This window comes from Puntigrus tetrazona, unplaced genomic scaffold (assembly GCF_018831695.1).
Source record: "Puntigrus tetrazona isolate hp1 unplaced genomic scaffold, ASM1883169v1 S000000373, whole genome shotgun sequence".
Lineage (NCBI taxonomy): Eukaryota > Metazoa > Chordata > Actinopteri > Cypriniformes > Cyprinidae > Puntigrus > Puntigrus tetrazona.
The window spans coordinates 1,044,186-1,065,627 of NW_025048028.1; the positions used below are offsets into that span (position 1 = coordinate 1,044,186).

The 21,442-nt window shown below is 37.2% G+C and overlaps 3 protein-coding genes across 7 annotated transcripts; 1 reads left to right on the forward strand and 2 right to left on the reverse strand.

Annotated features, from left to right (window-relative positions):
- Nucleotides 1-957: 957 nt before the first annotated feature.
- On the forward strand, nucleotides 958-12,682 carry rilpl1 (Rab interacting lysosomal protein-like 1). Of its 4 annotated transcripts, XM_043231441.1 has the most exons (9): nucleotides 958-1,469; nucleotides 3,041-3,191; nucleotides 5,334-5,452; nucleotides 5,699-5,944; nucleotides 6,932-7,108; nucleotides 7,570-7,724; nucleotides 8,316-8,420; nucleotides 9,376-9,463; nucleotides 10,958-11,096. In XM_043231441.1, exons 1-9 carry the CDS (start codon nucleotides 1,182-1,184, stop codon nucleotides 10,961-10,963), a joined length of 1,335 nt encoding a protein of 444 aa, XP_043087376.1. In that variant the 5' UTR covers nucleotides 958-1,181; the 3' UTR covers nucleotides 10,964-11,096. The 4 variants fall into 4 exon arrangements, with proteins under 4 accessions (XP_043087376.1, XP_043087375.1, XP_043087379.1 ...); XM_043231440.1 differs by lacking the exon at nucleotides 9,376-9,463 and having other exon boundaries at nucleotides 10,958-12,682; XM_043231444.1 differs by lacking the exon at nucleotides 6,932-7,108 and having other exon boundaries at nucleotides 959-1,469.
- Nucleotides 12,683-12,886: 204 nt separating this feature from the next.
- Nucleotides 12,887-15,302, reverse strand: snrnp35 (small nuclear ribonucleoprotein 35 (U11/U12)). 2 transcript variants are annotated; one of them, XM_043231446.1, is made up of 2 exons: nucleotides 15,218-15,302; nucleotides 12,887-14,028 (listed from the first exon to the last, which is right to left on the reverse strand). In XM_043231446.1, exon 2 carries the CDS (start codon nucleotides 14,026-14,028, stop codon nucleotides 13,276-13,278), a length of 753 nt encoding a protein of 250 aa, XP_043087381.1. In that variant the 5' UTR covers nucleotides 15,218-15,302; the 3' UTR covers nucleotides 12,887-13,275. The 2 variants fall into 2 exon arrangements, with proteins under 2 accessions (XP_043087381.1, XP_043087380.1); XM_043231445.1 differs by lacking the exon at nucleotides 15,218-15,302 and adding an exon at nucleotides 15,003-15,208.
- Nucleotides 15,303-15,581: 279 nt separating this feature from the next.
- kmt5aa (lysine methyltransferase 5Aa) lies at nucleotides 15,582-20,647 on the reverse strand. Its single transcript, XM_043231558.1, has 7 exons — nucleotides 20,359-20,647; nucleotides 18,916-19,072; nucleotides 18,629-18,839; nucleotides 17,494-17,581; nucleotides 17,333-17,392; nucleotides 17,056-17,246; nucleotides 15,582-16,440 (listed from the first exon to the last, which is right to left on the reverse strand). Exons 1-7 carry the CDS (start codon nucleotides 20,365-20,367, stop codon nucleotides 16,230-16,232), a joined length of 927 nt encoding a protein of 308 aa, XP_043087493.1. The 5' UTR covers nucleotides 20,368-20,647; the 3' UTR covers nucleotides 15,582-16,229.
- Nucleotides 20,648-21,442: the final 795 nt, after the last annotated feature.

Genomic DNA, 21,442 nt, shown 5'->3' on the forward strand with positions numbered 1-21,442 from the left:
AAAACTTCTATTAAATCTCTTTTTTCAATGTTTAGTAAAAACTGCATGCATACTTTATCAGTGTTGGGAAGGTTACTTTGGAAATGTAGTAGGTTACAGATTACACGTTACCTTATTTAAAATCTAATAAGTAATAATTACTTTATTAATGTAATTTATTACATTTGATTAAATAATTTTCAAACGTTTAAAGCATTCAGGGTAAACCATACAAGTTTTCAGAATCCCTCATTGCTTGGATTAAGATTAAATAATTTATAATAATAATAATAATAATAATAATAATAATAATAATTTTAATCAGCCACCACAAAATCAGACTTTAGCACCTCTTGTTTATATGTCGAAATCATTCTGATGTTAAACTCAGATTTGAAATCATAACAAGATATAGATTAATGGCGATAATTATGAAGTTATGACAGGAAACACTGGCATCCAAAAACGCCTTGGAAAAAAATGAATTAATCTTAAAACATAAAGCATAAACGCAAACCCAAACAGGAACTAAAACTAGTTTTTGAATAAGCATGTGTCCTAAAGTCTCCAAACATTGGTGTCTCATTTTACCAAATGCAATTTGTGTGATAAATTAAGTCTCTTAATCTCCATGTGATGAAATCAGCTGCGTAATCATTAACATTCTCAAAAGTAAGTGTAATGAAATGACGCTTTTTTATTATTATTTTAAGATTATTTAACAGATACATTTTGTAATTAAACCAGGCAATCACGTTAGGACCTATATGTAACTAGTTACTCCCCAATAGTGTCTCAGTCACCACATTATGCCAACTACCAGTTTACCATTTAACAATGGCAATGGAAATGCATTCGCGGTTTAACCCGTGTTAACTAGCCAGTAACTATGGTAAGCGGTGTTTATGACCGACTCTGTAGGTCAGTGTGGCGCTTGTCCGTGATTTCACTGCGCCCTCGTCTGCCGCTGCTCTGCGCATGCGCGGAACGTGAAGCGCCGCTCTGAGGAATAAATAAGGGCAGGGAAACCGAGCCGCAATGGGACAACTCTCGTCTCGGTCCAATTCTGCCTAAAAATACCCCGAAATGGCGTTTATCCTTGACGGGGTGTCGTCGGAAGGTTTTTAGAGGGCTTTGCGGGCGCGTCTGTCTACCGAAAGGGACCGAGAAAGTTTAGAAGGAAACGAACTTCAGAGACGGTCATGGAGGATTTCGGTTCGGCGCTGGAGAAGAACGTGGCGGATCTGACCGTGATGGACGTCTACGACATCGCCGCGGTCGTGGGCCAGGAGTTCGAGCGCATTATCGACCAGTACGGATGCGAGGCTCTGTCCCGCCTCATGCCCAAAGTGGTCCGCGTGCTGGAGATCCTGGAGGTCCTGGTGAGCCGCAGCAGCATCAGTCCGGAGACCGAGGAGCTGCGCCTGGAGCTGGACCGGCTGCGGCTGGAGCGGATGGACCGGCTGGAGAAGGAGAGGAAACACAAGAAGGTGCTTTCACTGAACATCTGTGTGCCTTATCTACACAACCGGCGCGTTCGTTTAACTCCATTTTATTGACACTAGTAAGGTTAGTCAGAATTAGCCAGCTGACTGTCTAGTGTGCGACACTGGTCTGTGACGTCAAAACATAATCATTTTACTATTTTTATTTTATTTAGTTTTTTATCTATCTATCTATCTATCGTGATGGAATAAATGTGTGTGTGTGTGTGTGTGTGTGTGTGTGTGTGTGTGTATGTATATAATATAATATAATAACGTATACTTTAGTATGAAGAGTTTATTTGCCGTAACAGACAACTTAAGTTTCATATTTTCAATTTTTTTTTTTTTTTTTTATTGTGCTTTCCAATTATTCTCAGTCGATCTGCAGCTGGGTAATTTTGATTAGGTTAAAAAAATGTGTAAAAGCTAACTTACACATTTAAAAATACAATAACAACTTGACAAAAAAAAAGATATTTTGAGAAAATTTTGGCATCTTTGTTTTTGCAAATAAACTGTTAATATATTAATTTAAATTTAATGTATTACTTATGTAATTAGTTTTATAGCTTAACTGCCTTAGTATGATATATATTTTTGCTTATGTTGAAAGGTTGTCTTTAAAGAAGTCTCTCATGCTCAACTAGGTTGCATTTATTTAATCAAAAATACAGTAAAAACTGTACTATTGTGAAATATTAATACAATTTCAAATAACCGTTTCCTCTATTAATTTGCTTTAAAATGTAATTTATTTCTGTGATGCAGAGCTTAATTACTACATTACGTTACTATGATTTTCAACAAGATCCTTCAGAAATGATTCATATATGCTGATTTATTACTAGTGTTGGAAACAGTTTTTGCTGCTTTTTTTTAACTTATGATACGTTAATAATACATTCATTCAAAATAGAAATCTCGTCTCACAATATAAGTCACTTTTGATAGATTCTCGTTGACTTTATACTGCATGTTTTCTACTGCTTTTAGTAGGTTTGAACGTGTATATACATTGTTTTTCTTGGCTTAAGTTGTCTGCCAGTGGCGTTTCAGAACAAAGCATGGGAATTTCTAAGTTCCTGTCTGGTACAGGAAATGATGCTATCTTAACCACGGTCTATTATCATCCTTTGGGACAAGTGAGCAAATATGCAACAAATCCATATCTTCAGGCTGATATACTGCGGTAGTGCTATAATAGAGTGTGCTAATACTAAAGTAACTTGATGTTTACAGAATGATTGCAATACTCTTATACTGTATGTTTATTTACATCCTACTTCAACGTGAAGAGGAATACTGTGGTTTTACCAAAGTATATGACCATGGTATGCAATGTAAATTGCACGAATTACAAGTAAAACATGAATATATGAATATAAGCAGAGTTATGAATGCAGCTTTTGTCTGCGTCCTTCTGTGAAGATTCTTATTATGCTCCTGCTTTGTGCGTTTTTGCTGATTGTTTCAGACATTACGTAACTCCAGTGAAGGTCAGCGGTTAAATATACACTCATGTATATTTTATGAGACGTGTGTGTGTGTGTGTGTGTGTGTGTTGTTGTGAACAGGAGCTGGAGCTTGTGGAGGATGTGTGGAGAGGAGAAGCCCAGGATCTGCTCTCCCAGATCGCACAGCTGCAGGAGGAAAACAAAACGCTGCTCAACAACCTGTCCGTCAAAGAGTGTCCGATGACGGAAGAGGATATACAGAAACAGGAAGGTAGTCTTAAAGCTCAGGGTTTGGAAAAAGAGAGCTTTGTGTCAATATCCCACGATGCACCGCGCTTCGGTGCCTTGGCTTAAATGCGATGCAACTTTATTCGACAGCCCAAGCAATATATTTACACAAAATGTGTTTAAAAAAAGTCCTTTAAAAAGTCTTAAATCATAAAGCCGTGGCATTAAGTGTTGCAGCGTCTGTCTAAATATGAATGTATAAATATTGCTACAGCTAGACATATTTACTTGAAATGCAAAACAAAGATATGAAGCTTTGTTTCTTGAAAAATGCTTCAAACAAGAACAAAAATGCGTTTCCTTTGAATTAAGTGAGCCCTTATTTTGATCATTTTGATCACTTTCACAGAAAACAAGACTCCTTATTTGATGCAATTTGGCTTCTTTAGTAAATGAATCTTGATTTTAGCTTACATTTGTACTCAAACAGTGAATTTAAGTGTTCAAAAGTAAGTATTTTATTTACTTGGTCTTAAAAAGTCTTAAATGTGCTTTCGTAAATCCAGGAGAAAGGCTGTATTAATTGGACGTCGCTCACATGAGACATACCGAGGTGGTGCGATAACAACGTAGCATACTGCGAAAGTCTAGTTGTTTCGCTTTTAATTTTTACCAGTGTGCTGTTTTCCCAGCATGCCTGTTCCGGATACAAAAAGCAAACGCGTGTGATCATGCGCATAGGAATTCTGGCGCATTCTTTCAGCTGTTTAGGAACCGACACAAACGCCACACAAAGCGTCCCTTCTCCATGCGAGTGAAGACGAGCCAGGGCGCATTACTGCATGAGCAGCACAGAGAGCCCACAGTGCCCCGAACACACTCGCGCTTGCGTCCCAACAGTCTCCCTCTCAGTCCTGCTGGACGAGTTTGATTCGGTGTCAAACGCTGCGCAGCTGTTTACACAAACATTCCAGCGCCGCTCTCAGCGCTGATGTAAAGATACGAAGAGCGGTTTAAGTAGAATGCAGGAAATTACTTGCATAATACGCTTTTTAAAGAATGCTCTGGGTTACTTAATGCACGCGGACAGCACCTGTGGCATGCTTTGTTGCCAACGTATTGACAAAACTATTTTATGAATGAATATATAGTAGTTTATTTTCTGTAAATGTAATTTTTAATTATTTTGTGTGTATATATATATATATATATATATATATATATATATATATATATATATATATATGTATGTATATGTGTATATATATATATATATATATGTGTATGTATATGTGTATATATATATATATATATATATGTATGTATATGTGTATATATATATATGTATGTGTGTGTGTATATATATATATATATATATATATATATATATATATATATGTGTGTGTGTGTGTGTGTATGTAGGTGTATGTAATATCAGTATTTATTATATATAATTATAAATGTAGCACTATTGTGTGAGTATAAGTATTATATTTAAATGTATATATGTATGTGTGTATGTTAGTGCTGTCAAATGTTAGTTACATAACATTATATGTTATATATTTATTATATGTGTATATGTATATATATATATATATATATATATATATGTGTGTGTGTGTGTGTGTGTGCATTTATATATACATAATAAATATACACAGTACACACACATTTGTTATGTGAACAAAAACTTTTATTTTATATATATATATATGTATATGTATGTATGTTACACAAATACTTAAAAGCACTGAATATATTAATATATTAAAACTTGTTTTAGCCTATGTGAAAGGCTGTGTTTTATAAGTGTGAGGGAGGAATTAGGATGTGTTTCGCTCTAAATATGACACAAAATTTCTAGGTCATGACAAATGTGAAGTGTGTCAGTGGTTGTGTGTCAGATTCTCCGCACGGACACACATCTATTTTAGGAGCAGCACCATGGGCGCTCAGTCAGGAAGTTATTTGCTTACAGCGTCTGTCAGACTTGATACGTCTGTCCTTCTTTCCAGCGACCTGTCCCACGCAAAACAAAAGCCTGAAACTTTCTGCATGCTAATTTGTTGATCAAAATGCCCAATATGTTATTAATTATACCTGTTATAACTTGTTATTTCCTTGAATGTCTATTCTCTTTTTTTTTGTAATAAATAAGGCAAATTTTTATTTGTGATGCCAGGCATGACCGAGCGGGAACGGCAAGTGATGAAGAAGCTGAAGGAAGTTGTAGATAAACAGCGAGACGAAATCCGCGCCAAAGATCGCGAGCTGACGCTCAAAAACGAGGACGTTGAAGCGGTAAAGAGCCATGTTCTTGCTGAGCAAACCCTGTTAGTAGCAGACGTTATCTCAAGGAAGGAAGACAAAAAGATGTCCAGTAAAGTCCATTAAAAGCAGCAAATTTCGCTGGAGAAAAAAAACTTGCCTAATAACTTCATAGCCTGAATATCTGATCAAATCAAAGTGGATCTGAATGGCTTAATGTGCACATACTTTTCATCATATCGTGGATGTTTAATGTGGCACAAATGGCTTTTCTTTCAGCTCCAGCAGCAGCTGAACCGGCTGATGAAGATCAACCATGACCTGAGGCATAAGATCACGGTGGTGGAGGCCCAGGGTAAAGCGCTGATCGAGCAGAAGGTGGAGCTGGAGGCCTCTGGTCAGGCACGGCAGCAGGAGCTGGGTAACCTGCGACAGGAAGTGACCCGTCTTAAGGAGCGGCTTAAAGACCAAGGCAAGATCAATGCTGAGACGGAGGAGCCTGTAGGACCCCCTTCACCTGCACAGGTAGAAAAATGCTGCGGGTGCTGCGTTGATTGTGATGGTTTTTCACACATTAGGAAATGAAATCATGAAATATCTGACAAAAAGATTATGAACTGACGTTTTTTGATCTGCTTGATTCCAATGCATTGAGACGCTGCAGTGTTCGGTCATTTCTATTTCTATTTAAAGGGAGTAAGTGTGATCTGAAGTGTCAGAAGCGTCACATGGTGTCCATAATGAGTCAAAGTGAAACATCAGTGAGTCACAGTCTCACAGAGGAAACTAGGATGAGAATAGAAATCAGTGGATAGTGTTTTGTATGTGGGTTTGGATTGTGAATTAATTTTTGGGACTTGTTGAATATGTTTAACTTTGGTTAAATTCAATGCAGTGCACACATTTACTTCATTTGAACGGATTAAATGTTAATGTAAAAAATTTGCACAGACCCAAAAATTTATTTACAGGATTTAAAGTAATTATTATCAATGCCTTCCACCGTAATATAAAATATCACATGTGAGTAAAAGAATTGATGGAGCTTAGTGGTTTTGAAGTTTGAGTACACTATTTTTATTATCACGACCTTTCGAAAGTTTCTTTTTATAAATAAATTAATACTTTTATTTTGCAAGGGCAGATTCAATATCTCAAAACGGACCGTATCAACATTTTTCAATAAAATAAATTCAGCGAAGGTCAGACGTCTTTCAAAAACCAAAAAAAAATCCCCAGCCCTAAACCTTTGAAAGGTAGTGTATCTATTTATAGAGAAGTAATCAAATTCAAAACTTAAGAAAAAATCATGGTTAGTGATAGTTTTAATCTCTTTTTTCCTTATAGTATGAAGCATGAAAAAAATAGCAAAAACCCCTATGCTGAAAAGTTGGCCAGTTTGTCAGATTTTATGCCGTTTTGTTCAGTGGTTTATTTTGAACTATTCACTCAAACAAACGCTCCCCGTAAAACGTTATTCGCAAAAAGCAATCCAAATGTCTGTGACCGCAGTCGTCTAAAGCGGCCCCTTCCTGGGGTCAGGATTTAGCTTCTGAGCTCCTCGCTGGGGGCCTGGAGATAGAAGAAGGTCCCCTCCGTTTCATCCCCCACACCGGGGCCCCAGGAGCCCTAACAGATGACGGTGAGGAGGAGGAGGAGAAGGACGATGAAGAGGCTGCGTTTTTATGGGTAACCCTGCAGCGGCGGCTTCTAAGGATAGCATGGAGTGTAAACTAACACCTGACCCGTATCTGCGTCTGTTTGCACGAGTCACGCTAGGGCCAAAACAACCCTGCAGAGTGTGTGACTGGTTCTGCACCAACATACAGCAGTCTGTAAGAGTAGTACACTAAGCTTTAGTCCTTTACACAGGTGCACACTCATCGTAAAAGTCTGATTGTTAAAGCATGTATTGTGCGCAAGTGTTTGTAAACCATGTGACCGAATCCAACGTTAACTCGATCATATGATGGATCATAACAGAGAGTTTGCAGTCTGTTACAAATTAAAGCACCGATCATATACTGTTGTACATTAACAGCGGTAAAATCAGGCGATATTTGCGTTGTTTTGTGGATGCTCTGATAATGAAACCACTTTAAACAACTTCTGCTCGGTGTAAATGACTGTGTGTTCCTGTCATCCAACAGGAGGCGCTGTGTGACGAAGACATGTCCTCTATAGATCCGAAAGACCCAAACCGCCCGCGGTTTACCCTGCAAGAGCTGCGTGACGTCCTGCACGAGCGCAATGAGCTGAAAGCTAAAGTCTTCATGCTGCAAGAGGAAATCGCATATTACAAAAGGTCAACCATTTTAATACTTGACCTCAAGCCAGTCAGCCATATCTCTTTAAAAAGGCTTGTGAGAAATTGCATACATGCATTTAATAAATACACGGAATGTTATGTGAAATTCAGACATTTATGATAATGTTACTAGCTAGTTATGCATTACTAATTTTAAATGAAGCATGAAAGCTTGTTTTTTTGCACATAAAAAATATTAAAAAAGGTAAATGCAATTTATTTTTCTCGCAGGTCTGAGAAATAAAATAGTGAAAATTGAGATGCAAATTCACAATCGCCAGAAAAAAGAACGAGATACACATTCATAATCGGAAAAGAAATTCCAAAAAGTCACAGTTGCTTTTTTTGCAGAAACTTTAAAGAATTCTGAAATTTGTTTATAATTCTAAATTATAAAAGGATATAATTTTTTCCATGTTTATTTTGTGGGAGAAATGAAAAATTGTGTGAATTCAGAAATTGAAATTGTGAGAAATAAACTTGAATTTGAAGAAAAAACGCACATGACGCACATTTAAAAATTGCAATTATGAGGGGGAAAAAATCTGAAATTCTAATGACTAACATATTTTTTGATCGCGTTTGTAGTGACGAACAGGAAGAGGAAACAGGCCCACCGCTCCCAGACCCCTCTCCTGTCCTTCGGCCAAGCTCACGCTCCAACTTTCAGCCTGAGTCGGGGATAAAACGACTGTGCGTACTGCTACAAGAGCCAAACGTACACACACATGCACACTTTTATTAAAAATTTAGGGCCAGATTTACTAAACAACACAAATTAGCATGAGAGCACAATCCCATGAAAACGCAGATGGAAGTAGAAAAAAAATCTGTTTGTGATTTACTGACAATGCACGAAATAAAGAACACAAATGCAGTCAGGTCATTTTCACAATGGCTGACACAAGAAACCAAGAGCAGTGCGAACAAACAGAGCCAATGCTGGTGCAAAACCATTACCAAATGCATTTTGGGCTCATAAACAGCTGTTTTGCTGACGAGCACGAATGTATTAAATCACGATTCATTTAAGCGCTCTCCTCCCATAGATGTTGTGCCTTAAAGAAACACTCCTACAGATGCTATGCAAGAAGGTCATTCACAAAAATGACTCTTCACTCCTTTTCAGCTCTTATTGTTCACTGCGTGTCTTTAGTAAATCCTAACAGCAGTGTTTAAAACCAAAAGATGTTAGTAAATCTGTCCCTTTTTTTGTTGTCCTTTTTTTTTACCCACTTATAAAAGCCTTTGCATCAGCAGCGCAAATATGTTGCCCAAAAATGTCCGTTTATTTCTTTTTTAGAAATGTTCACAAATGTATGCATTTATTCAAAACAACTTACATTTCACTCCCAAGTATGCATTTTACCAGCTCATGCGTTTTGGGAATTTAGAAGTTAAACGCAAGACCGTTCGAAAACAGTTACACGTTGACTAAACTGCAAATGTAGAGTTTTATGACATGTTATGACACATCCACGTACCCTTGTTTTACTAAAATCCTAAGGCATGACCGTCATTAATGCTGCCGTATGCATCTGCGTCTAAGCAGTAGGACGTGACCAAATGAAGCAGAATGACGCTGCAGGTGTATCTGGGTGTATCTTCTCTTTGCTCAACTCTCCATATCTGTGCCTCTTTGTAACAGGATCTTCACAGCCATTATGCCGATGGTGGCGGCTGGGTTGATTCCAGATGACCCCACTTTACAGCCAATCAGACGACTTATTTCCCTTGTACGACCTTTTGGTGGTTCACCTTTGTGTTCTTTGCTGTTTTAACACTTTATCCTCCCTGCATGCGATGGAGCTGCATGGCCCACTCATCCCACCCCTTATTAGAGCCACTGACTGTAAAGAGCACATTCTGATTGGCTGATTGTGGGGCTGTCTGTGCGACCGATCAGCAGGAGGATCGTTAGGATCAGCCAGTCAGAATCAAAGTCCCGCTCACTCCTCTAACACTCGTGCTGCGCAGTAACCACTACATAACATGGTTTCTGTATACTAGCCACTAAAGAGCGCTTTTGTAGAGGTGTAGGGAGATTAAACGCTTGATTGTCGCTGCTTGTATGAGCTGAAATGTGTCACGCTAGAGCACAGATACATGGCAAACATTTCTGAGATGCTTTTTGTAACTAGATCTGAGCAGACCGTAGTGAGGCTGTCGAAATGAGGTTATGGTATAATAATTTAAAATGTGTAGCTTATTTCATGCCAAAATTTTAAGCAAGCATTTTAAACGCAGCTAAAAAAGTTATATATAAATAAGTGTGTGTAAATATATTATGTGTATATATATATATATATATATATATATATATATATATATATATATATATATATATATATAATTTATTTTAATATAAATGTATATTAATATAAATAGTAGTTTAATATAAATGTCATTTAATTATGGTTTTTGCATGTTATTTGTATTTTTTGTCAATTGAAAATGAGTGAATATATATATGTGTGTGTGTGTGTGTAATACAAATGTATAACAGAAAAATAATGCATACAGTGACATGATTTTTATGCAAATGGTTGCAACAATAGTTCTATTAAGGGCCAAAGTAATTATAATGAAAATATAATGCAATTAGTCAATAAAAATATGCATAAATATGTGCAAATTTTTATTTTATTACATTACAAAAAAAATCAATCATTTTATTTGTGTTCACATTTTCTTAAAGGAACAGTTCGCCCAAAAATGAAAATAATTTATTCACCCTTGAGTACTTCCAAAATCTGTGTGGTCGGAAAAAATACTATGGAATTCAATGGTAACAAACTTTCTTCAAAATATATTTTTTTGTGTTCAGCAGAACAAAGTAATTCATGCAGATTTGGAGCTACTCGAGGTTCAGTAAATGATGACACAATTACAATTTTTGGGTGAACTGTTCATTTAAAGTACAGTGTTGAAATTAATTAATTATGCTGTTCAATTCTAATTTTTAATTTTTTTTTGTAAATTATTATATATAAAAAAACTCCAAACAGCAGTTTGTTTTGAAAACAGTGCAAAGGTCTTTAGATTTTGGTGTGAAATATTTTTTCGTGAGCGTAATCTGCATTATTGTCAATATGAAATCACACTTGAAATGTGCTAAAAAGTAACAAACACAACTCTCAAATATTTCCGAAGCCGTCTCATAATTTACGGACACATTCACGCACGACGACGCAAACCAGCTTTGCTGACGCCCTGCCTTGTGTTCACAGGTTTAGCTTCTTTTCCCGCGACAAAAACCGAGGCTCCCAGAGGAGGATGCCACCGATGGGGGACGGCTTCGGCTCGTGGGCCGGGAAAGATGACGTGTACACAGAACAGGCCCAGGAGGCGTTACAGCACATGTAACCAACACGCCGCTCCACTAACCGCTAACCTGCACCATGTGACCGTATGCCACGTTTACGCTCCCTTTCATGGTCGCTTTCACAGCACAACGTCTGCAAGCAGACGATACAGAGCTCACAAAGGGAACACGGGGGGACGGGGCCCGTTTAGAGTTACTGACAGATTGCGGCCCTCACCTTCGCCCAAAGATAACTGCGAGGGAGTTTTTATGTGCCTATTTCGTTAGATAGTTAGACATGTTATTGCTTTTGCAAACGACAAGTTACTGTAAGTAGATGACGTGGACGAGCAGACGTTTAAAGAGAAGATGCCTTCAGTAGATGAGATACATATCTATTTTTAATTCAAATTGAATTATGAGTGAAAATATGCACATGGTTAAAAAAAAAAGATATTTAGATTTTTAGTTGCTACACCCAGGCCAGAGATGGTCTGAAAAGGATAGCGGCATTATCTGTTGGAATTATTATGTTTATAACTTTTTTTGGAAATTGCACCGTAGCCTGATTCTTTTGGCACACCGATTTTTTTTAAAAAGAATATCAAAGTATTCGTTCTGTTGACATGCATCACAGAAAATCATTTTAACTAGTCCCTCGGGTTTGTAACAACAAACAGACATGTATATGCAGCAATGCGCTTGATATGGAGGCGTATGGGGCAGAACAAAAAGAGCAGAGAAAAAAAACCCTTCTATTAATTCCCATGTGTTTTGTAGGAAGAGAAAAACAGCAATATTGTGAAAACGCTAGTATAATTTAAAATTACGAATAAACTCTTTTACATTTTCAAATGTAATTCATTCGTATGATCAAAGCTGAGTTTTCAGCATCGTTACTGCGGTCTTCTGTGTCACGTGATCCGTCAGAAATCATTCTGATTGGCTGTTCAAGAAACACTTCTTGTTGTGGAACACATTTTGCTTCAAAACTTTTTTTTTCGCGCAAAATATAGTACTTTTAAATAATAGAAGCAAAGATTCTTTTAAACAAAATCAATATAAAAGCAAAATTGACCCTAAAACTTATTTTTTACGTGTGTACTTGAACATTTCTCTTATTGAAATGCCCTATATACTTCTGTCGTTCATGCATTAGCCTGTATGATTTAGTTTTATTTATTTATTTTTCTTTTACAAACTGGCAAGTCGGATGCATTTTGGGTGGTAACTGACAGTCTTTAAACCCTGGAATCACGAAACAAAGCTTTACGTGCATCGAGTGTTACTGCAGTGCATTAAAACAGAACGATATTAATAATCCATAGTTCGCTATTGGCATCTGAAGTATCTATCACATGGACAAATGTCATTCACCAGCGGTTTTGCATTGCTTGAATGGTGCTTTCACTGGCAATAATAGAAGGTTTGAGTGAAAGCATGGAAATGCGTGACTATGTTAAAGTGTGCTGATAAAGGCAGCTTTGTAAGCTAGAAAAATACATGCCTGTGGGCCTTAAATCAATTGTTGAACAGCTAGTACTCCACTCAACTGAGAATGTCATCCAGCAAAAAGAACTGGATCAAATGTATCTTTATGAAGGATTATGCATAACTCATCTCATTGTGTATTAAACTATTTTATACCATGCGTTGTAAGAAACTGCTGCTCTTCATTTTAAACATTTTGGAATCATTGAAAAGTTATTCGTAGAACAGATTGTTTTTTTTAGAACACGTCTAATTACTAAAATTTAAATTTAAAGAACATTTTGTGGTTAAAAAAAATGAACATTCAATCATTCTTTACTAAGAACAATAACAGCATTTTTTTAAACCTACTTCAAATTTATTTGGAAAAAAATAAGTTGGGTTCAAAAGAGGTTTCCTTCTCTCTCCAAGGCGGTTTTTATTCGATCAAATTATTATATTGCGAAATGTTATCATTTAAAAATAATTGCATTTAACTGGGATATATTTTAAAATGTAATTTATTCCTGAAATGTCAGCATCATTTCTCCAGTCTTCAGTGTGACGTGATCCTTCACAAATCATATACTTAAGTAATATACTTATTTGCTGCTCAGAAAAACATTTCTGATTCCGTGGAAACCACTTTTAGGTTTCTTTGGTGAATAGAAAGCTTTTCTTGTTTAGTTAAACTTTTATTTCAAATGAATAATTCACATCAGTGGTAAAAAAAAAAAAAAAGAAAAGTCCCGAATAAGAAAAGTGTGCAAAGCTTCATTCACGATCTCTGTAAGAATCTCTTTGTCTTCTGCTGGAGTCTCTCTCTCGGCTTCGGTTGCGCTGGTGTCTCGAGTCTCTTTTCTCTTTGTGGTAACCTCTATCACTACCTCGATCCCAGTCGCTTCTCCTCTCCCGCCATCGTCCGTGTTCCCTATCTTGCTCTTGGTCTCTTTGTCTCTCCTCCCTCCCACTCGACGGATCCCATCTATCCGCTGATCTGTTTTGGGGCATCATGGACGTCAGATTGATGGGTTTCCGGAAAGGTCTATCCCTCCCTCCAAACCTCAGCTGACCCGATTCCTTTTTCCCCCCCTGGCCTCCTCCGAGTCGCCTCGGGATCCATCCTTGGAGCGTGCGCTCTTGTTCGAAGTCCACGAAGAGCTCATATTGGTCCACCACCAGCTTGCTGGCGTCTCTCCAGGCTCTCTTCACCGAGCGCTCCTCCTTGTACTCGATGAAAGCGTAACGCTTGGAGAAACCCGTCACGATGTCCCGGACCAGACGTACCCTGCGGATGTCTCCAAACTTGGAGAAGACTTCCTGGAGCTTGTCCTCGGACGTCTGCGGATTGAGGCGTGCCACGAACAGCGTCAGGAGAGGGTCACCGGTCACCCCCTTGTTAGGCTGGTAACGGGCCATCATGGCCCTCCACACGGCTTTGTCGTGGGGCTCCACATCTGTGCCGTCGATGCTGCCCGCTTTGAGAGGGTCGTAAACCTTTGCCACGGGACTCCACTCACTCATCATCTGAGGGTGGAGAGTTATGGTTACAGTTTTAAGATTGAATTCAGCAACATTATTTATGCAATAATTCATGCAAAATCAAGTTCCTAAAAAAAAAAAAAAAAAAATCAAAAAATAATTATCTTGGTATTTAAAGGATTCTTCGAAATAATTCATGCATCAAGTTCCTAAAAAAAATGTTTTAATTAAAAAAAATTTTTAAATGATAATTTTGGTATTTAAAGGATTCTTCCAAATAATTCATGCAATTCAGTTCCTAAATAAATTAAAATTTATAATAAACCTATTTAAAAGTTTGAACACACACACATATATATATATGTTCACTCAAAAACGACTCGTATATAAAATTTAAGTGTATTATTTTACATTTTGTAAAATATTTGTATAAAATACTAAATTACACAGATTAATTTATGCAATAATTGCATTACAATTATAACGTATTATTTTACATTTGGTTAAATATCTGTACATTTAAAATTTTTATTTTTTATATTATTATTTATTCATCCTGTCATATGGATGGAAACCTCTAATGGAAAGAAATAACCAGCATATCGGTGTGTGTCAGTAAATAATACAGACAATAATACAAACACAATAATAACAACCAAAGACTAGGGAAATCGTTTTAATAATTGGTGGCTTGTTTGACTTTAAATGTGAAATGACACGAACAAAACATGATGATCTAGATCAGGGGTGGCCAACCCTGCTCCTGTCGATCGACTGGCCTGCAAAGTTTAGCTTCAACTCTAATCAAACACATCTTTTAATTTTCAAGAGATCGTGAACGCCTTCATTAGTCGCTTTGGGTGTGTTTGATTAGATCTGGAGCTAATCTTTGCACTACAGTCGATCGCCAGCAGACTTGAGCACCCCTTACTTAAATCATCATCCGAAAATAATCCAAATACCATCATGTGCTTTAGTATAAACGGCAAATTATGACCGTGTCTAACTTGTATGCGTACTTTTTAAGCGCTGCCTTCTTCTCTGACCCGATTGAGAAGATGCTGCTTTTTAAATTGGTTGCCAAGCTAGCTGATGTTAGCAATCTCTGTACGTTAAGAGCTCACGGCCATATCCTGTCGAAATCAATTGCTGTGCGTATTACGGATAACTTTTCGTTTTTACTTATCTCAAACATTTTCCGCAGTACAATAACGGAAAAAGCACGGAAACAAACCTTGCCTGTGCGTCTTCCAAATCTGTCCGTGCGGAAACTCCGGCTGAGCTCGACCGGCCCTGCCCGCGTCTATGACGTCACCCGGTTTACCCGCGAAATCCATTGTCGCTCACGCACGTGCTTATTCAAATAATCGCTTTATTTAAAAAGTCTATGTACACGTATATGAAAAGTCTGTGTACACGTAAATCTGGGCTTAATAAAAAAATTTAACTTGACATTATAAAAATGGTAATTCAAACTAAGAAATTCAGCTCTATTTGTAGGCCATTAAACTTATGCTAAGACCGTGATTATCATATAAAGAATATTAGGACTGTGTCAAGACTTCTGGACACTACTGTATACAAAAACAGACGAAAAGCACTGCATAAAATCATTTATTTAAACAATGCATCTACCATCTCATACAGATTGATTGGAACACTCTCCGTCTGAGCTTTTGGTCATCAACACTCAGTTTTTTTTTACGTTTTTTTTTTTTTTGTGTGTAACAGGTACAGCTTTTGTTCAGGTTAATCACGACACACTCAGCATTGTACAACGGTAACATTTCAAATGATATCAAAGTTTGGTTTCACATTCCAGTTTTCTGAACCTTTTAAAATGCCGCTCCTTTTAGCATCACCGGCTTCCTGCGTCAAACATAAACGTTTGGGCATTATAAATAATTATTGCTAAGCCTCTAACTACCTTAGATTAGATTAAGAAAACTCTTATAAAAATGCAGAAAGTTGGACTATAACTGCATGCTTTGGAAGCACTGATCTACCAATATATAAAATATACAAAAAGAAATGTGCCGAAACTAGCATGTCATAGAGCAGGATAAATATCTTAAAAGTAGGACACGTCGAATATGTACCGCGATCTAACGTGTTTGACATGTAAGTCACTGTGTGACATACTCATACACTTACTAGCCCAAAACATTCTGTTTACTAAGGCAATAATTACATTAAAAACTGTCTAGTTAAGAAACAAGGTGTTTTTTTTCCCTCCTCTTGATACATTAATGCTTTAGCCACGGGTGAGCTTCTATCGAGGCTTTGCTGCGGTCGCCATAGTCGTAAAGAAGTTCTTCTCCTTCCTGGATGTCTCTGGAGGCCACGAGGATGAGGTGAGGTATTCCATTAATATCGTGGAGTTTGGTTTGACAATTGCCGTTTTTACTGTGGTTAATGAGCCTTCCCAATCGATCCGACTCCTTCGTAGCGTCCACGCTGTCGGGGGAAGAGATGTGCAGAGATTTCAGACGAGCTCATTGAAAGGAAAACGGAAAATTGCCGACATATTTATTCTCCCTCACACCGTCCCAGACGGGTCCGTTTCGTCACCAGAACAGATTTGGAGAAATTTAGCGCCGCCTCCCTTGCGGTGAATGGGTGCCGTCGGAATGGGGGTACAGTCTGATGTTAAAACGTCTTAATGCAGGATTTGTTTATTACAAACACTCGGCTTTTCACCTCACGAGATAATTGATGGACCGTAGTGGTGTGGATTGCGATATTTTTAAATCAGCTGTTTGACGGCACCCATTCACTGCGGTAAAAAGGTATCGCAAACGGTTTAAATTTTGACTTCAGAATAGTTTAAATGCTAAATAACAGACTAAAATGGTAAAAAGATGAATGACTTTCTTTACCATACATGCATATACTAAAAATCTAATGGGATATTACATGTAGAGTTAATAATTACGTTATTTCAGTGGCATCTGCATTACCATGATGGTGTTTTGACACCTTCACCTTGTACAGGACTTGTTAAAATGTTGCTACTGTATTTCATACGATAGACACAGATTGCTTTTTACAGTAAACTGGTGCGGTACCTACCAATATGTCTTGCTGAGATACTGGAAGTAATACATGTAGCAGCCGGTGGTTGGATCTTGTGCGTATAAAGCCTCCCTTTTTTTGGCGTCCGTTATCTGCAGCAGATCTCCATGATACTCCACTACATACTGGCCTTTCTGGAACGTCTGCGTGGCGAAAACCCCCCTGCCTTTTCCTTCGATGTATCTGACCTGTCAAGAACAACACGAAGGCACGTTTGCATGCATCCATCCAGCAGAGTTTCGCGTAAACCTGAATTCATCACGTCCAAAATTACCATCATTCCATTCTCAATCCCGTTTGTGATCAGCATGTCTATGTGCCTCTTCTCTTCACACTGGCGGAAGAAAACAAGCCTATGCATTAATATTACAATTTTGGCTGATCTAACGCCAAAATGATAATATTACAAAAAAAGTAAAAAAATCCGAGCACTACCTTCAGTTCACTTTTGCTTTTTCTGGAGCTTCGTCTGATGGGGTAATAATCTGTGACCTTCCGGTTTTGAGGGCTCTTGGTATCAGCACTGCAAGACAAAAAAAAAAATAAAATTATTCATACTACAGTAATTTATATACTATAGATATTTGCTGCATGCCAGTTGGCCTACATATACTACGCCCTAAAAGTTTGTACTACATTTGTGAAGAAAAAGTAGATACTTTTGAGTATGTAGCAGAAAAGTAGGCACTCTTTGGGACATACTACGTCTTTGTAGTTGTTGCTTAGTTACTATATAAACCAATCATCTCGTCACAGTTAACATTCTCCACATGTTGTTTATTTTGATTATACAAGTTCACAGTGTTGCTGCAGATTAAATAATGTGTGTAACATTAAAGTAATATTTTTAATCAGGTTAGACATTGATCATTTACTCGAATCCCTTTCTCTACCTGTCTGTCGTTGTGCATATCTGCCATTTTTGTAGTTTTTTTAACACTTATGCGCGTTTGTAGTTAGAATCAAAACCTGGTCCACTGTGTAGTGTGATGTGGGCAATATTAGCCGTTAGAAAACGTGCATTGACCTACACTTTCAATTTTTATCTGAAGTAGTAGACCACCCAGGAATCTTTGGCATAGTTTTTAAAAACATACAATGATTTGGCACATACTAATACTAAGTTTGAATACGATTAAGTATGCAAAACAATGTAAAAACAAAACATAATATTTTAGTATCGTTGACATGCAATTATTACAATGCAATTATTAATTATAATTTTTTTAAATATATTTTGAGTTTGATTTTATGCTCGTTTGCATTGCAAATTTTTAAAATGAAGAATTTTGCTGTGCATTTTTGTTAATACATGGATAGATTTTTTTGTACTTAACTAAAAAAAAAAATAATAATAACTGAAATAATATATGTATATAATTATGTTGTAGTTACTAATGACGATGGACATACAAAAGTAATCTTGCGATAATTAAAATTCTATGAATTAAATCAAAGCTAGAAAGTTGCTCATTTAGCAGCTGAACAAAACTGGAAAATAAATGAATGACTTGAAGCACGTTTCAGCCAAAAATGTTACCCTGAGATTCAAATACAATCGCTGACTTACATTCTCTTTGCAGATTTCTTTACTTTAACTTTGCGACAGGCTCGTTTCCTCTGACTGGAGGAAGTGATGTCACTGCTGGCGTGGATGTAGGATGCAGTGCAGTGCAGCTGATGCGTCTGCTCCTCGGCTCTGTGCACCGAATGCTGCAGCTCTTCATTCACAGCCATTTTTGGGAGGATGAACTCACCATTCACAGTACTGCCTCTCCTGGCTGCAATACACACAAATGCAGTGAACGTCACCGACGCCAAGAGACAAATCAAGCACTTATTTAACTCCGTCCTTACGGTCTCCATGCTTCTGTGGCTCGTTTTGCGTGCAGAATAATCGTGAAGTTTTGCCGTCCTGGATGAGTTTGACGGAGATGGCTTCATGGTGCTGTGATTTGGAGCTGCTGTGTTGTAAGAGGCGGTGAAATGGCGAGCGTCCGTTGCATATGACGTCCTGCAAAACAGTGAGATTTAGAAAGGATGCACCAACTGACTCGTGTTTTCTGTGCGACTAAGTAGGTGCGTGTGTGTGTGTGTGTGTGTGTGTGTGTGTATATATATATATATATATGTGTGTATATGTATATAGCTCTTGGTTTTCTGTTTAATTGCATTTTTATTTTTCCAAGCAAAAAATAAATACATTTTCCCCTGATTTACAGAAAACACCCACTAAAGTGTCATTCAGTGTAACCCTTTTGCCAGGCATATTTACAAAAGACATTACTTTCACACCAAATACTAATTTCTGGTAATTTAGTTTCAATTTTGCTTATTTGTCAAATAAGGTGGTTTTATTTTAATATGCCCCCCTACTCTTTTATATGACATTGTGTTACACCGAATGAAATGTAACATTATTTGAACCAAAGGTTGACATTTTATTCTTCAAAAGCTAAACTTGTATATAAAACGTACGTTAAATTTGGTGTAAATATGAAAACGTAATTATGTTAATAAAAAGAAAAACAAATTAAAATTTACTCCATTACTTCCTGCACTATCATTTACATAACATGTAAATACTTATCAGTGTACAATGATTATAAGATGTGTTTATACATTTTTATTTTATTATTTCTATTACGAAACATCTTCTTTGTGTCCGTAAAAAAATAATAAATAATAATAAAATTATATATATATATATATATATATATATATATATATATATATATATATATATATATATATCTCAAGTAAAAATTTTTGTGTGGCAACATCAAACATCTTTCTGGTTCCAATTACTGTAACATTAACAATTATATAAATAATACTGAATAAAAATAACAGCGAAAAGAAGTTGTAAAATAAAAAAAATACATATGTAGCGCTAGGCCACTAACCAAAAAGCATTACAAACCGCATAACATGTAACTATAGTGATGTAACTTTAACATGTTATTGATAGTTGCAGATCACGCCCACATCGGGCCTGTAAACAGCTGCGCTCGCGCGGTTAATAACGTCGCACGCCGCAGCGCTATTGTCCTTTTATCTGCTCTAAACGTCACAATCGAGTGCACCAACGCGCGCATAAATCGCACATCGCACCGACTACACGCACCACATCCACATCCACATCCACATCCATTCATGCAACTTATCAAACGGCGACCGGAGGAGCTCGCGCGCTTCCGACGGCCGAAAGAGCGGCTCCCAGACGCGCCCGAGCGCGGCGCGCCGTCCGCCGCGTCAAATAAAGCACCGGCGCGCCGCGGAGGACGCCGCGCGACCTACCCCGTTCATCTCAGGCCACTTTCTCGGCGAGCCTTATTGTTTTGAGGCGACGGTCCGGTCCGGTGTTTTCTCCTCTGCGCTTCCGTCCTTCTAAACGGCGTGGATCGAGGACATTCAATAAAAACAGCTCCGCGTTCGCGACGGCGGGGAAAAAAAACGGAAACTCCAGAGCCGTTTCAATTAATGCTCCTCCATCCGAGCTAGTTTGTACAGTTTCACGCCGCCATGTTTGCACTTTTATCTCATTCACGGGAGGAAACCATGTGAGCATTTAAATAACCAATAATGTTTGGAAGTTGTGTTCAAATTGCCCGGAAGATGGGGCTGTTAGGCGCCTCGCTCTTCCTGTTTTATTATCAGTGAATAATAATACTAAATAAAATGGCTATCGTAACGCTGGTAGCACATTTTTACGTTTTAGCTTTAAGTGTTATTTTTGTTTTGTTGATGCTATCAAGTAGAAGCCTCGAAAAATGAATAGTAGTTTTTTTCTTCACTGAAAAACACATTAAAGAACCTTACAAAATCCCAATACTTTTTATTGCGTACAAAGACATCTTGAAAAGTTCGTTTTTTTGCAAAGTAGTTTCGAAAAGCATTAAAACACAACAATTACACAAATGCAACAATCCAGATTTAAGGTGTTTTATTTTATTTCTGTGAGAGTTGCAAAGTCAGCCAAAATGTAATTTATATAACATATAAATATAATAAACACAACATTTTTGTGATTCTGTTCGACCTTGGAAACAATGAAAATGTCAGTATAACATACACTGCTTAAAATAAATAATAAAATAATATATAAAACGCAATACAATGCTTTTTAAAATATTGTGAAATAATTATTTTAATCTTCCAAGGCCAAACTAAAAATGCTAATTTCAAAAACTTCAATGGCATACAGACATATTTTGTTTAGTACATCATGTCCATGTGATATTTATGATATTTTGTTTAGTATATCATGTCCATATATAACGCATAACATTATGAATGGTTGACTTTTTATACTTTTCGCAAATTTAGGGAGCGTCTTTCAAAGTGTTTGGAAAAATACAATATACATTTTTTTTAAAGGTTC